We start from the raw sequence: 17429 nt of genomic DNA, 5'->3' as shown, positions 1-17429 counted from the left end.
TATGATTTCAAAGCAGTTGGTTCATTCTTTTTGTCTAATAATTGCTCACCCTCTTTCCTGTTTTTCTTTTCTGGGTGGTTGGTGTGGTAGGAGGTATTAGTTGCTTTGGAAGATGCCATTTTTAAGTGAGCTTTTCTTCTATGCTTGGCCTCTGAAGGTTGTAATGAATTAGTTACAGCCTTATCTCTTTTAATTGCATACTTCAGTTTTTTGTATTATATCTGCAGTAAGTGGCTTGTCAGGCTAGATCAGCTGTAATGACTAAAGAAATAAGCCAAACATTTAGATGCTCTGGGTAAAACTCAGGAGAGGTAACTGTCCTCATCTCTGCATGGAGACAAGTGGATAAGAATGTGACTTGGTTCCTAAGAAGGTCAGGGATTCCTCTCTGTGGTTACTAATTCTCTGCATGTAAGTGGTGCATCCCATCTCTTTGTTTTTTTTTTCTTTTTCATGAATCTTTATATATATATATATATGTATGTATAATGAGCCCTTGGATGGACATTTTGCTAGGAATGCTTGTATATTGTAAGACATCTGGTTAGATGAAAATTGGGATTGGTGGCTTGCTTTATGCTCTTGTTGTTGTCTGGACTTTGTTTTGATAATGTGGGGTGTGGCATGGTAACAGGGTGGGGGTCTAGCCAGTTTCTCTTAACAATGTGCCGGCCAGGTTGGCTCTGGAGAAAGAAGCAGTCATCACTGGAGATCAGTGTTTAGGGCTAGTTAGCACATCTTTCTGGGCAGAATAAAGAAGGTCTTTACTTTTGTGATGCGAGGTAAATTCATATTTTTAACTAATTTATAGTTAAATTTATATTTTTAACTAAAAAGTCATGACAACACTTAAAAGAAGCCTAGTAATGCTGAATCCCATGTGATTTCTTCTTTTTCTTCTAGGAATTCCGCCCCCTAGAGGAGTGTTACTCCATGGCCCCCCAGGAACTGGGAAGACAATGATTGCCAGGGCGATTGCTAATGAAGTTGGAGCCAATGTTACTGTCATCAATGGTCCTGAAATTATAAGCAAGTAGGTGCAGAATATAGAATAAACAGTATTATTAAATAGATTCTTAAAATGTTTTTAAGGGCTCGCCTGACCAGGCGGTGGCGCAGTGGATAGAGCATCGGACTGGGATGCGGAAGATCCAGGTTCGAGACCCCGAGGTTGCCAGCTTAAGCGTGGGCTCATCTGGTTTGAGCAAAAGTTCACCAGCTTGAGCCCAAGGTCGCTGGCTCGAGCAAGGGGTTACTCGATCTGCTGAAGGCCCGTGGTCAAGGCACATATGAGAAAGCAATCAATGAACAACTAAGGTGTTGCAACGCGCAACAAAAAACTAATGATTGATGCTTCTCATCTCTCCGTTCCTGTCTGTCTGTCCCTGTCAATCCCTCTCTCTGACTCTCTCTCTCCCTCTGTCTCTAAAAAAAAAAAATGTTTTTAAGGGCTCAATATAGTAAAGATTTAATTTAGTTGCATTTAGATTCCTCAATAAGCTGAGCTCTTTAATATCTACAAATCAGACATAATTGCATTTTTATGTATCTTGCAAAATCACGATAAAGTATTAGAAATTAAAAACATCTATTATGATGATAATCTCTGTCTATGCTGTTATTACTTGGTAATAATAAATGAAACAAAATTTCTGAGATAAGATTGAAAACTGAGCCCCAATTATAATGATTTAAAGAATGGGGTAATTATCTAAAGATAAAAATCTTTCCTTTAAGAAAGGTTTAAATTATATAAGGTAAACCCAGGACAGTAAGGAGACGTTATTTATTGAGTAGCTGTGGATTTTAAATAAGTGTAACAGTATTTAGTCTTTAAAAATTTTTTTATTGATTTTAGAGAGAGAGGAAGGGGGTGAGAGAAGCATTCACATGTGCCATTTATTCATGCATTCGAGGGTTGCTTCTTGTGTGTGCCCTGAGTAGGGATTGAACCTGCAACCTTGGCATATTTTGATGACACTAACCAATGGAGCTACCCAGCCATGGCCAACATTTAGTCTTATGTTTATGATACCATTGTAGCACTAATTTTAAAAAAATAAAATAGCAGTTGTAATCAAATAAAAACATCATAACTCTGTATAACATGTTTTATACTTATTTTTTTGAAGAAAAACCATACTTCTTTGGGCTACTTCCTTAGTTAATCTTTGTTTCAGTAGGTGAATGGAAGTATCTTTTTAATTAAAACAAAATTCTGGACAAAAATAGCTGAAATGGAAAATCAAAATATATGAATCATCTGTGACTTTAAAAAATTTCTGTTTGGTGTTGACTGCTGGTTTTACAATAATTTATAAATGTTTCTTTTTTTTCACAAATATAGGTCGCATGCCAGGTAGAAAATAAACATTGCCTTTGCAAATAGCAAAATAAGACTAAACCCGCACTATAGTTGCAAATGCACAATTCACCTTAAAATATTAAAAATACCATGCAAATTTAGCAATACTGGATACTTTTATTATGTAGAACTTAATTATCACACATGATATCCATTCTCATGGCACTTTTATAAGGTATAATAAAAGAAATCTGAGAAGTTGTCTGTGGGCACAGGATGAGATAATGGCTGCAGCTTTGAAAGGACGAAACTGACTATACTGGTCTGGTTGTGCTTGCTGTCTTGTTTCTCATTAACATTCTGAAACAAGGAACATGATGTGCATTTATAAAGTCTATCATTTGATGATTTCAGGACCCTTAATATAGCTCTATCCATAGTAACCAGCACTGTTATTCCATGTAGATGTTTTTCTCTTCATATAACTATTCCTCCTCATTGATGGCTTCATAGAAGTCTCTTAGTCTCTTGTGTAGCATGTAGATAACCAGCATCCACCAGGCAAAGCGAACGGATTCTCAATCTGAAAGCCATTACAGGTTTGTAAGTTCATTGGAGAGCTCTGGAGTTGTAGCTCAACCATAAGGTTGTCATGCTGACCCCTCTGAGTCCTGAGTTTACAAAGTCGTTCTCTTTCAGTGGTTCCTTTTTACAGACTGGAGGCTAAGATGCTCAAGACATTTTGACTAATTGACCTGCCTTGGTGGTCACCTTTTCTCAGTGCCTGAAATGCTCTGCTTAAATGTGTGTTGCTGTTATTTTAATGGCTGCCTGGTATTCTGTCTGGATGTTTCATATGTTGAGATGTTTTAATTTTGCTTTTTCATATATATAAAAATTAGGTTTGGAAATAATTTTTGAACTATTTTAAGTATTCTGAAATATTTGGAAAGGCAGACGAGCTTTTAGCAACAAGGTTTTAAAAACACTGAGTTGATCCTTAAATGTATTTTATTTGTTGCAGATTCTACGGGGAGACTGAAGCAAGGTTACGTCAGATATTCGCTGAAGCCACTCTGCGGTATTCTGTATTTTCATGTTTAAAATTAGTGGATAAGGCTATCTTAATCAAAGTAGAGATATCAACACTGTATGAAGCATTAAAGACTAGAGCAAAACTAGTAGTGGTAGCACTAGAAATAGATTGTAAATCTTATGATATTCTATCTAATCTATTTCTTATTTTTCTTAAGTGCGAAGCAGAGAAGCAGAGAGACAGACTCCCACATGTGCCCCTACCAGGATTCATCTGGCAAGCCCACTAGGGGGTGTTGCTCTGCCCGTGTCGGGCATTTCTCTGTTGCTCAGCGACCAAGCTATTCTTAGAGCCTGAGGCAGAGGCCAGGGAGCCATCCTCAGTGCCCTGGGCCAACTTGCTTCACTTGAGCCATGGCAGTGGGAGTAAAAGAGAGAGAGAGACAGAGAGAAGGGGATGGGTGGAGAAGCAGGTGGTCACTTGTCCTTTCTGCCCTGGCAGGGAATTGAACCCAGGACATCCACACGCTGGGCTGATGCTCTACCACTGAGCCAACTGGCCCAGGGCCTAATTTAGTCCTATTTAATACTATTTTTGGAAGTTTGATAAATTAGTTATTAAATCATAAAGTAGTGAAAGGTATAAACGTCCAGTTATTAAAAAAATAAGTCATGGGGATGTAATGTACATAAATAAATACAGTTAATAAACTGTATTATATATTTGAAAGTTGTAAAGAGAGTAGATCTTAAAAGAACTTATTACAAGAAAAAAGTGTTTTAACTATAGATTGACAGATGTTACCATGACTAGACTTACAATCATTTCACAAAAATACAACTACTAAATCAATATGTTTTGGACCTGAAACTGATAACATGTTATATGTCAGTTATATCTCAGTATCTTAGTTTTTAAAATTACGTAAGGTAAAAGAATTAAGACTCTTATATGATATGTGACTTTGCTTTTACATATACATTTACAACGTTCTGTAGGACATTGAGGCATAGTCATTATATCTAGTTCCCTGAGTATTATATGTTGTAGTCATTTATACTTTAAATTTTGTTTTATTATACTTTGCTTCAAAAGAACAAATGTTCTGCTCCTTAGCAACGATTCTTATTGATTATTCCTCAGATTAAACTAGCACATTATATTGTAAGGAGCATTAGACTATGGTCTATAACTTGGTCTAATGTAATATTATTTGTATTATAGCTGTGCCTGTATCGTTTTGGTATTTAACTTACCATAATTACTGCTCGCTTATCAAAAGAACTTCCACTTTTAAGGTGTTTTTTTCCAATGATAGTGGATGAAATGAGTCTATTGTTCGAATACTGAAGGTTTGAGACCCAGGGAGTACCTTGTCGTTCAGTGTATTTTTGTCATTGTTACGTCCCTGGCAGTTGAAGTTTCCCCTTACAAGAGAATTCACATCTTTTTTTGGGAACATTGATAATCTGGAAAGTATTTTTTTAATAGATAAAAGAGAGCATTTCTCCATCTCTCCCTTGGATTTGAAACCTGCTTCCAGAGACAACCACTCTGGCCTCAGTTTCTGAACTGACTCAGCATAGCGATTTGGGGCATCGGCGGGCAGTTCTCTTGGGTGTGGACTCCCCTCCTGTACGGGGGCAGGGGGGGCTCCCAGTCCTCTCTATTCAGAGCGGGTCCCCTGGATGGTGATTGTTCTGAGTTCAATATCGGGGCAGGAATTAATCTGCGACTTTTCAGTTTAACATCCTTTGTCTTTAATGTTATTAACTAAATCTTAACTGTAACATGTGTTTCTTTTATAAAATTAAAACTACTTAGATTTAACTTTTTGATTGAAATGCCATGTATCAAATTTAAAAATTAAATGTATATTAGAGGATTCATCTTGTTTGGTTTTAGGCACCCATCAATTATTTTTATTGATGAGCTGGATGCACTTTGCCCAAAAAGAGAAGGGGCTCAGAATGAAGTAGAGAAAAGAGTTGTAGCTTCGCTCCTGACACTGATGGATGGTGTTGGTTCAGTAAGTACAGCGCCAGTATTGATTTTGTATAGAAATACACAAGGAAGTCTTAATCATTTGTATATGTGTAGTAGCAAAAACTGTCAAATATGTTTTGAGTTTTGGGTTATTCTAGGATAAGGGGAAAATATTAGCCATTAAAAACTAGAGGAAGTTTTCTTTGGCAGATATCCTAGCAATTGATAGGACAGTATAACCTGTCATGTTTTTCTAGCATATAAAATAATATACAATGACTTTCTTTTGTAAGAAATGCTATTAATTTAAAAACCTGAAGCAAAAATCAGTAAGAAAGATTTAGTGGTTAAATTTTAGGGTAATTTGCAAAAAATTTTATGAGTAACTTTTATATGCCCATGAATAAATTGATTCTTTTGGGGTATGTGAAAGGAAAGAAAGTGAGAATAAGGTAAAATGTATTTGTACAACATTTAAAAGGAAATTAACCTTGTTACCAGATTCTCTGACCTGGCATACACTCTCAATATCTATGTGCTAATTATGAAAAGGAGATTCATATTCCTGACAGTTACTTACCAGAAGAATACACATCCTATGCAGAATTATAAATGACTTATTTTTTAGAATCATGTTAGAACCTAAAGAAATTTTTTAAATTACATAATCTCAAACCCTCCTTTTGCATATTAAAAAACTGAATGATTAGAACTTTTTTGGTTTTTTTCTGCCTATTGGTAGAAACTGAGCATATGAAAATACTGTGAAGATTTGATATTCTCTATTATTTGCTAAAAATGTGTTATTATTATTATTATTGTTGTTTTTTAGTGAGAGAGACAGATAGGGACAGGCACGAAGGGAGAGAGAGGAGAAGCATCATTTCTTCCTTGCAGCTCCTTTGGTGTTCATTGATTGCTTTTTCATATGTGCCTTGTCCTGGGGGCTACAGCAAAGCCAGCAATTTTGGGCTTCAAGCCAGCAACCTTTGAGCTGAAGCCAGCAACCATGGGATGCTGGTGACCTCGGAGTTTCGAACCTGGGTGCTCTGCATCCCAGGCAGATGCTCTATCCACTGTGCCACTGTCTGGTCAGGCTCGTTGTGTTATAATTTTAAGAGTAACTGAAGAGAAGGGTTGCTGTCTGGGGGAGGCCAGATGACCACCTGGTTCACGCTTGGGGCGATGCTTGAATACAGTTGTCATGCCTCAGATTTGGTTTTCCGTTTATAGAACTGGAGAATCCCAGGTGAGTGTGTTGGAGATGGTGGGGCTTTAAGGACTGACCACAATAGCAACACTCACAGACAGATACATGAACCTGGGTGCCAGTGTGTTTGTTTATAATAAGGAATATACTTAATATAATTAATATAAGTACAATATGCTGGCTGACGAAATAGCTTTGTTTATGGATGACTATTTTCACCCCGGAGGCAAATACCAGTTCATATATGTGGAGAACTGTATTGTGACTAGAATTCTTGGTAAGTAGGGAGTCAGCTGAAAGGCCCTGTGTTGAAGTCTATCAGTGATAATTCACGGATTCCTTATAATCCATGCACTTTTTGTTGGCACTTACAACATTATTGATTAGGTTTGAATTTTTTTGGAATCCCATTTTAGTTAAGCTTGTCTCTGAGATTACACTTTGGTTTTATGAAGAGAGTGTTGGATAATTTCTATAGGTAGCTGATCACGTTTATAATTTGTTCCAAATTTCATTCTCAGAGTAAAAGTTCATACCTGTTTCAAGGGTGGCTGATATTTGGGTGGTGGTTATATTGCTGTTTTTAGGAATTTAAAAATTTATCAAAATAAAAAAAAGAACAGTTCATATGTGAGGAAGATTTCTTTGACAACTGTGATACAGATAGAATAATCTGTAAGTCATAATCTTTTGCTTTCAAGTATGGGAAAAGGCAACTTAAAACATTTAAATTAATATAACTGTATGGTATGGTATTCTCTGCTATTATTTACAGAAATAGTGTAGATGAGATGCTAGGTGGGGAGAGGTACTTAGAGTAGATAGAATGGAAAGTGGTGGCAGCCTTTCTCGGTGAGGGGGCTCTTCGGCTCAGCTCTGGAGAGAGTGGGATGAGTGATACAGTGTCAGGGATAGACTTAACAGCCTGGGTAGGAAGGTGCATTCCTCCCTGTCTGTATAGCGCGCGTGAGTGTATGTGTCGTTTTCTCTATATGTAGTAGATACATATGTGCATATATGTACATATTTTACTTTTAGAAGAATAACTAATTTGTTTTTATTTATTTTTTGTTAGGAAGGAAGTGAAGGACAAGTGTTAGTCATTGGGGCCACAAATCGTCCTCATGCTTTGGACGCTGCACTCCGCAGACCTGGCCGGTTTGATAGAGAGATTGAGATTGGAGTCCCCAATGCTCAGGACCGGCTAGATATCCTTCGCAAACTGCTGCAGAGAGTTCCCCATGAGCTGACGGAAGCCGAGCTTCTTGAGCTGGCCAACAGTGCTCACGGATACGTTGGAGCAGACTTAAAAGCCTTGTGTAACGAATCAGGTGAGAGCGGTTTGCTATGCAGTCTGTGTTGATGGATGTAATTATTGGTTTATTTACATACTGATCATTTATATCTTATCTCTTCATGAAAATAGCAGGTTTTTTCCTAATCATAAAATACATACTTATTGAAAAAAATCTAGATAATTCAGGAAACTATAAAAAAGAAAAATCACTCTTAATCCTACCTTGTAAAGATGACCACTGTCACAGTGTGTATGCTTCCCGACTTTTCATAGGTCTATACATGTGTCACCAGATGCATTCATGGCAGTATTGATGATGACAGCATTTATTACCTTGTGTTATGGGGACTAGGGTGCCTCTGAGAAGATCAGAATTTTCCTAAGGGTCAGCTCCGTATTTGTTGAAGTGGTATAAAAGTTCTTAGCGAAACCAAAGAATTCTGTCTCAGAGGAGGTCACAGGAATCATCTGGCCTGTGATGTTAAGAACTTCACCGTAACGTAACTGCAGTTCCTTTGGAAGCCATTAAGACCTTGTAACATTTGGGCAGTTTTTCAGAGTAATTTCAACCATGGAAAATGTATTCAAATCAGGGCAGTTTTTATAATCTATTGCAGTGATTTTCAACCTTTGTTTCTCATGCACTCATAAACTAATTACTAAAGAAAAAGGGGCCCTGACCTCTTCTTCTTTAGTAACTAATTTATTTGTGCCATGAGATGAAAATGGTTGTATTTAGTCAGGGGCACTGACCTTAGTAATTAGTGTGTGTTTGTGCCATGAAAAAAAAAGATTGAAAATTATTGAAATATTTAATCAGGCAAGTAAGAATTTATTATAAAATATCTGATGCCTTTTTTTCCTCCTGAAAGGATGTTTGTTTTTTGGTAACCTCTAATGGTTGGGCACGTATCTCAAAACATCTCTGGCTTGCCAGTAATTTTAGGCTCCTTACATTTATTCCTTTTTCTTACACGGTCATATGTCTCTAAGTTCTTTTATACTTTGGAGGAAATTTTTTCAGGGTGGCATTTAGTTGTTCCAGTTTGTGACTTACTCAATATTTTCATTACTTTACAAAAAGTTAAACCCTTGTGGGTTATAGGAAAAATTAAATTCCTGAGTTGGAGATTTAATTATTTTAGAACTTTAGTACAGAAATGTGGTAACTTTTACCTCCTGATCATTGATTCATAGCTTATCCCATTTAGTCGGCTTTGAAGACCTTTCCATGAGTCCTTTGGTCCTTCTGATCTGGCCTGATGTATTCACAAATAGAGATGGGTAAGGAAAAACAGGTGGGAAAGAGATGCTTAGGAGTCTTTCAGTATCTTGCTCTTGGTGGGGAATATGAATTTTATTTCATTCTATTTCATCTTTATCACAATTTCTATGTTACAAGATTCACAATTGGGGGAGGCAACAGGTTATGTAGACAAGGCAAATATAAACATTCTTCTGGTATGTTATGGTCAGACAAGGCCTTTTCTGTCTGGGTTCTATGCTTCACAAGAAATGGTGGGTTCGGTCATGGAACTGAATTCCCTGGTGATCAAGAATCACTTGTACCAGTGAATAACTGTTTCCTTCATTCCATTAGGTGGTAGCGAAGAGTCTGGGATACAGGCATACCTTGTTTTATTGTGCTTTGCTGCATTGTACTTCAGGTGTGGTTTTTATAAATTGAAGGCAAACTGCTTTACCAGCAAAAAGATTACCACTTGCTTTATTGAGGTATTGGCTTTATTGGGGTGCTCTGAAACCAAACCTGCAATATCTCTAGGTTACTACATAGGCATTGCTTTGGACTTGGCCATCTAGGCGAAGATTCATTCTTCAACAGCCTTCATCAGTTGCTGATTTTCTAATATACAGAGTCTAGAAGGCCCTGGAATTCATACTGTTCATACCAGTCTAATGCAGGAAAGAGATTTGTAAACAATTAACTTACACAGTGAGATACGTACTCAGTGAACTGTGGAAAATGTATTAATTTCCCTATGGGGAAAAGGAATGCTGTGATTATATAGAAAAAGTGTCACGTGAAAAGAAGCTTAAAGAAAAAGTGTTATTTCTACAGGGGCATGGGAGTGAGGGGTAGGAGAAGGTTAGGAAAGGAAGATGTCCTTTCTTCCCCTCCTCACACCAGCCCGGTGACATGAGCATCATGGACTTCAGAGACCTCACAGCTAGTTTGTGGCCAGGCTGTGGTTTCGACTCAAGTTCATCTTACTCCAAATCTATGCTTATAATTAAATCATAAAACATACTTTTGTTGGAGTGGTATAAAGCTTTTTAATTTACTTTATCTACTATTTTATCTGAGGTTAGGATCGATTTATATAGTAGAAAGTAGCCGTTTTTTTATAGGTAAGTATAGTCCAGAAATTAACTTGTGTCCTGAGACTTACAGGGGAGAAGTGAAAATATAAGTCACATACTAGCTGTCAGTGGGACCAACCACTTCCATGGGCACTGTGGCACTCTAAAAACTTCAGGAGCATGGCAAGAAAATTTGAGAAATTCTACCCCTTAATATGTTTTATTTTATTTTATTTTTTTTTTTTCATTTTTCTGAAGCTGGAAACAGGGAGAGACAGTCAGACAGACTCCCGCATGCGCCCGACCGGGATCCACCCGGCATGCCCACCATGGTGCGACGCTCTGCCCACCAGGGGGCGATGCTCTGCCCATCCTGGGCGTTGCCATGTTGCGACCAGAGCCACTCCAGCACCTGAGGCAGAGGCCACAGAACCATCCCCGGTGCCCGGGCCATCTTTGCTCCAATGGAGCCTTGGCTGCGGGAGGGGAAGAGAGAGACAGAGAGGAAAGCTCGGCGGAAGGGTGGAGAAGCAAATGGGCGCTTCTCCTGTGTGCCCTGGCCGGGAATCGAACCCAGGTCCTCCACACGCTAGGCCGACGCTCTACCGCTGAGCCAACTGGCCAGGGCTAATATGTTTTATTTAATTGAAAAAGTTGTGAAAGGATCAGATGGGGTGGAGAGAGGCCTCCAGCCTGAATATAGATATATATGTATATAAAAAGTTGTAGTTGGCATATACAGGCAGTAAATACATATTAACTGCTGTTCATGGAACTTAATAATAATTTCAAGTGATCAGGTATTGAATTGATCTTCTATTTTCCTTTAATTTAGCAATAAAACCATTTATGAGAAGGTAATTTTTTAATTAAGTGCCCAGTAGGGAAAATATGTAGTTTTGTGGATACTGTCTTACATATTAGTGTGCATTTGTTGTGTGGTGTCGTTCTCTAACTATATAAGCAAGAAAAATTTAAGAACATTGTACGAGAATTGTTTTGCAAGAGATTTTTTAGAGAAGCAGGGAGGTTTCATACAAAGTGGATTTTGAGAGTTGGATAGATCAGCCTTTGAAATCAGCCTTGTGATCTTGGGAAGTTCTTTGTCTTTTCTGAGCCTCAGTTTTCTCCACTTGTAAACAGAGGATGTTGCAGTAGACATTATTTAAGCATCCTTGTAAATATGACATTCCCTAGATAGGAGGAAGAATGAGAAAGAAATTGGGGGTGGGAGTGGGAGGCATTCAGAGGAGAAAACCACAGAGAAGACTCAGATTACTCAATACACCTGGCCTGGCCTCACTGGCCACTTTCAACAGCTGGCCTTCCTGTCCCTCATTGCTTTCTATTTTCACTGTTTGTTTGAAATACTTAAATTTAGGTGCTTCGTCTGGGGCTTTCTCCCACAGTGTTCTGTGAAATAATATGACAAAGACGTAACACTGCCAGTGAAGCTGACTGCATTTTCTCATTGAAACGAGTTTATAATTTTTGACTAAGGACTTGAGTAAATTATAAATTAGTTATTTTTGTAACTCAAAGGAAAAATAAAACAACTCAAATTCTATAAGCATTAGAAATAGTAGAACTAATGCTCAGATGCTATAGAACAGGTATAAGTATATCCCACTTAATTGAACATATAAGGGAATCTCCATATATTATGATGTGTGTATTGAGCCTAGCAAGAAAAAACTCAGTTGTGGTAAATTTTAATCAATATCCTAATTATAAATAAAAAGAATTGATCATTTCATGTGGCAACTTGTTCTCATGTAGAGGAGTTAGGGGATGATTTGAATGGCTCTCACTGATTTTTTTTTTTAAGTGTTTCCTACATGTTTGGCTAGTTGTTTGAGAGGCGTTTTTATTTGTTTTAAAGTTTACTTATTGATTTTAGAGAGAGGAATTGGGGAGAGAGACAGAAACAGATCTGATTCTGTATGTGCCCCGACCAGGGATCAAACTGGCAACCTTCGTATGTCAGGACAATGCTCTAAGAAGCCACCGAGCTGTCCTGGCTCTCAGTGTTTTAAAATGACTACCTACCTAGGGAAGCTTGAGGTGCTCCCCTCCCCCCTTTTAATGCTGTAAGTTTTCTTGGGCAGGTGGAAGCGTTGTGAAGTTCCTATGTTGACCTTGGAGTTGTGTACAAAGCTAGGATCGTGTTTTTTTTTAAAGAATCATGGTAATATTTTAATGTTGCTCTGTGCCCCCCTCAGTAACTCCTGCTGTGCACTTGAACATTTCCAGTCCTTGTAGGCTCCCTGTGGAGGGGGTTTCTTAGCTTTGGCTCTTACTGGACATGTAGCTACATTTTGCTCGAAACCAGTGCTTTTCAGGAGGCCTTTGCATTGTTCACAGTCATGTGTGCTTAAGTGGACAGCTTGAGAATGCCCATTGGCACACCTGGGACGTTTTACCTCCAGGTCCGTGAGGAGACTTAGGCTTCTCCACAGAATCTGCTTCTTTTCCCATGGCTCAGTTCAGGACAGGTCCTGGGGAGCAGAGGTGCTCAAACGTTTTCGTGTATCAGAATCGTCTGGAGAACTTAGTCATAGTAAATGGCTGGTGTGCCTCCTCCTACGTTCCTGCTTCAGTAGGTCCGGGCTGGTGTGTGAATGTCTAACACGTTCCGGGCTGCTGCTGCTCCGGGGACCACACTTCCCAAGCCAAGATCACAGGACATAGGTTCTTAGACCTCATTGTGCATCTTGTTTGTCTAGGAAGCTACACACACCCTATCCCCATACTTAATTGAGTAAGGGAGGTGGGAAACTATAATCAGTACTGTTTTGTTTTTTTTTTGTATTTTTCTGAAGCTGGAAACGGGGAGAGACAGTCAGACAGACTCCCGCATGCGCCTGACCGGGATCCACCCGGCACGCCCACCAGGGGGCGATGCTTTGCCCCTCCGGGGCATCGCTCTGCCACGACCAGAGCCACTCCAGCGCCTGGGGCAGAGGCCAAGGAGCCATCCCCAGCCCCTGAGCCATCTTTGCTCCAATGGAGCCTTGGCTGCGGGAGGGGGGGAGAGAGACAGAGAGGAAGGAGGAGGGGGGGGTGGAGAAGCAAATGGGCGCTTCTCCTGTGTGCCCTGGCTGGGAAACGAACTCGGGTCCCCCGCACGCCAGGCCGATGCTCTACCGCTGAGCCAACCGGCCAGGGCAGTACTGTTTTTTAAGTGAGAAGTGGGGAGACAAAGAAACAGACTTCCACATATGCCCCCACCAGAATCCACCTGGCAAGCCCCCTACCCAGCAATGCTTTGCCCATCTGGGCCATTGCTCCTTTGCTTGGTAATCAAGCTATTTTAGCACCTCAGGCGAGGCTGTGGAGCCACCCTCAGTGCCCGAGGCCAACTCGCTCCAATCAAACTGTGGCTGCAGGAGGAGAAGAGAGAGAGAGAAAGAGCGAGAGATAGAAGGGCGAAGTGTGGAAAAGCAGATGGGCACTTCTCTTGTGTGCCCTGATCAGGAATCGAACCCGGGACATCCACAAGCCAGGTTGACGCTCTACCACTGAGCCAACTGCTCAAGGTTGGAATCAATATTTATAATGTTTCCCAAATGATTGTGAAGCAGCCAGTCCTGCGCTTGTCTATGAGCCATATGAATTCCTGAGTTAGGCCCGTGATTCTCCAGTATAAACCTGTGTGAGAATCATGTATGGAGCTTGTTAAAAACACAATCTGGACCCTTTCCTAATGGTTCAATATGTCTGGGTGGGGCCCAGGAATTCTGCATTTCTATCAAGTTACAGTTGATTTTGATGGTGCTGGTCTGAGGACTGTACTCTGAGAACCTCTGATCTAGGCCAGACAGCTCTATGAGTTTTGAAGATTCTTTGTAACTGATTTCAATAACTGGATTAAATTTAGGGAATGTCATTCTCTGACTACCTCTGGTAGTTTTGAATTTCTTCCCAGAGTTTTTAAATGACAGTCATGTATTTTTCCAAACTATATCATTTAACTGTTCTGCTTTAGGAGAAAATGAGTGTCCATGTTTGTCCTGTAGGTCTGTATAATGGTTTTGAATAATGCTTAAAAATGACAATTCTGAAAGATAGAAAAGGTACAGTTCACAGTTAAGAGTTAAAAGTTAATTAACAATTAAGAATACAAATGAGCTTATAAGACATATATTTTTTCTAGAAAGATTGCTTGTTTATGGTTTGTGGACCTGTGAGTTTTTTGAGCTTTTGAGTGTTGGCTTTCTGACAGTTTTCCTTCTTGTTGGACTGCCTTCTAGTTGGGGAAGCTGTGCCCTTTTTAACAAAATGTGGTGCACAGATGTCTTGTAGTCCTACAGTGAGGTGACTCTGAGTTTCACAAAACCTATGTGAACTATGTTCCTGATAGTTTTTGTACTAAAGATTGTTTGCAGCATATCAATACAAAAGGTCAGAATCCCTTTGGGCCCTTGCAGGTTGACGCAATGCATAGAGTGTTGGCCCTGCGTATGGATGGCCCAGGTTTGATTCCTGGCTAGGGCACACAAGAGAAGTGACCGTCTGCCTCACTCCCTCTCTCCTCCCTTTTCCCTCCTACAGCTAGTGGCTCAACTGTTTTGAGCACTGGCCCAGGTGCTGAGGATAGCTTGGCTGGTCCAAGCGAGTCAGCCTCAGGTGCTAAAAGCTTGGTTGATTTGAGCATCAGCTCAAGAGTGGATGGGGAGGGAGTTGCCAAGTGGATCCCAATTGGGACACATGTGGCAGTCTGTCTCACTATCTCCCTTCCTCTCACTTAAAAAAAAATCATTTTGGTATATATTTGTGCAATCTTCTCTGAGGATGGAAGGTTTTTAATCTCCACGGACTGGAATAATGACAGTGCCTCTTTTGCAGTGTGCTTACTCTCAACTTTTCTAATCTTTCCAGTATTACTAAATAGTTTCCATAACTTTTACCTTTGTCTCTATAATGAATATAAAAGTTGGAAATACTATAGTAATGTTGCTTTCAACACTTTGGTCTCATCTGAGTAGATAAAATGTTAATATGGAGGGTTGGATGTGAAAATTATTTTTAAATGTTACATTTCCTTTATAACGAACTTTTTTGCAGAGCATGGTTTGACATGTCATGACTTGTCCAAAAGCCTAATGTTTTGTTCACCTTTTCAAGCACAGAGTAGCTGCATTTTGAAATGTTTTATTTCAAGTGGACAAGCTGTTTACAAGCTCAACTCTGATACATCCTGACATTTAATGTCTGTGTTTGTATTTCTCCTGGGATTAGGCTGCCTTTCTAATTAATTAGTTACATAGTCTTTTATTAATTCCCTCAAAATTTATAATCTTTTAAATTAACAACCCAGATAAGCATACTACACTTTTTTGGAAAGCATGAAATGTTAATTATGTAGCAGAGACATGAATTATATAAACTCTGCTGAATGCTAGAAGAAGCTTAGCAACAGTGTTTTCCAAATATAGGGATTTATTATAAACTTGTCCTTCTAAGGCTGCCTGTGCCATTTCAGGAGAGTGAATATAAATGGAGCTGATTTTTTTCAAGAGATGGACTCAGACATTTTGTTTACAGGGAAAGGAAGTATTTGCTTCACATTTCTACGAATTTATCTTTAGCATCCTTGTTGATCATTTCAATGTGTTCATACCAAATACTTGGGCCTTGATAAAACCGCATCACCGAACAGGAAGAGTGAAAACTTATATTTAAGCAATGATTTTATCATTACACTTAAGTAGATCTAGTAACAATACTAAACCTAATGATTATAACATAACATTTTTTGAGATGGAAAATTTTATCTGTTTTATAGCAGAATTCTTAGATATTTATAGCTGTCAGTCCTCCCTCATTACTGGCTTATTATAATGGGAATTTATGGTGGATCTACTATGTGCAAAGTACTTAACTCTTATGAAAGGTTTTCTTTTTAACATTTTCTGCTGAATTCTTGCAATGGTGTTTTCTAAGTTAGAATTAAAATAGTGATTCTGTGAAAATTCAGGGTTTTATTTTATTATTGTGTATTTGTGGCGCTTTAGTTTTTCATTAATTGTTTCTCATATGTGTCTTGATCTGAGGACTGCAGCTGAGCCAGTGACCCCTGGCTTCAAGCCCTTGCGCTCAAGCTGGTGACCTCGGGGTTTCGAACCTGGGACCGCAGTGTCCCAGGTTGATGCTTAATCCACTGTGCTACCACTGGTCAGGCAAAATTCAGTATTTTTAAATAAAATGCAGAGCTTACTGGACAGCTGACGATGTCAGTTTCTATCCTAGCATTGCCCTCAATCGGTGAGCCAGGAGTCTTTGGGCAAGCCATTGAACCTCTTGAATTCTGTTTCCTCACCTGCTAACTAGGGATGGCAGACTTTTTAAAGAGTTCTTACGAGGTTTAAAAAAAAGTCTGGCAGCAGTGGTCATTGTTCATTATGGCCCTTAAGTAGGGTCTGTCTTTAAAAAATTTTTGTATTTTACTTGTATTTATGCACTTCTCTGGTAGGAGCTTATTTGGCAATATTCCTAGTATTTTTTGACATTTGCATGGTTATTTTAGTACAAGAGATATCAGAAAACTCTGGCAGAACCCTTTCCTTTGCCTTGCTAGAGAAGTGATTTTTACTGTTTGGTCAGTGAAGGTCTTGCTCATCAGTAAGAATATGCAGGCTTGAGACAGATGCAGCTTGTTATGGGGTGCCTCCTCCTAGATTGCCTGCCGAACTTGGCAGCTGGTGTGCCATCCATAGTCAGTTCCAGCCTTCCACTTCCTGCCCCCTAGTCACATGTGTGAGTCCTCTGCAGGCTTGCAGTAGAACAACAAAACTAAATGGATGCATATAGTATGATTACCATTCTAATTAATGCGTGTTATAAAGGAGCATATCTATGCATTGTTGCAGCTGGATAGGTAAGCAGTAACTATGCATTATGAGATCCCATCAGACAATGAATTTTCCCCTCTGTTTTATAATTCCAAAATATAGTAATAGTTATATTTGTGGTATTGGCATTTTTCCTTTTGCATAACTATTAGGGATATTGTATAAGAGATGGATTTTTTTATTTGTTGTTAGTGAATTGGGTACCTTAATATTACTTTTGCTGTTCATTTGAAATGGCTGGCACTGAATGGTTTTCAGAAAAGCAGGTGGTAGTTTTTACTTTGGTTAAGCCCAAGTGATATATACCATTTGCTTCCCTAGTGGAAAATATTTTGAATTATCTTGCAGAGACTATAAAAGTATAAAACTTGAGAAAAGTTTTTCTTCCTAATTAAAACAGTTGAAAACTAATATGAGTG

General features: G+C 39.0%; 1 protein-coding gene across 2 annotated transcripts in view; it reads left to right on the top strand.

Annotated features, from left to right (window-relative positions):
- Nucleotides 1–17429, top strand: part of AFG2A (AFG2 AAA ATPase homolog A) — a 275456-nt gene that overhangs the window by 13411 nt on the left and 244616 nt on the right. For both annotated transcript variants that reach the window (XM_066233605.1, XM_066233616.1), the window contains exons 6-9: nucleotides 904–1033; nucleotides 3330–3386; nucleotides 5247–5370; nucleotides 7613–7868. In XM_066233605.1, the coding sequence (XP_066089702.1) occupies nucleotides 904–1033; nucleotides 3330–3386; nucleotides 5247–5370; nucleotides 7613–7868 (567 nt within the window). The remainder of the gene's footprint in view (nucleotides 1–903; nucleotides 1034–3329; nucleotides 3387–5246; nucleotides 5371–7612; nucleotides 7869–17429) is intronic.

This window comes from Saccopteryx bilineata, chromosome 1 (genome assembly GCF_036850765.1).
Source record: "Saccopteryx bilineata isolate mSacBil1 chromosome 1, mSacBil1_pri_phased_curated, whole genome shotgun sequence".
In the NCBI taxonomy this organism is placed as follows: domain Eukaryota; kingdom Metazoa; phylum Chordata; class Mammalia; order Chiroptera; family Emballonuridae; genus Saccopteryx; species Saccopteryx bilineata.
This window is presented reverse-complemented; position numbering and strand designations above follow the sequence as displayed.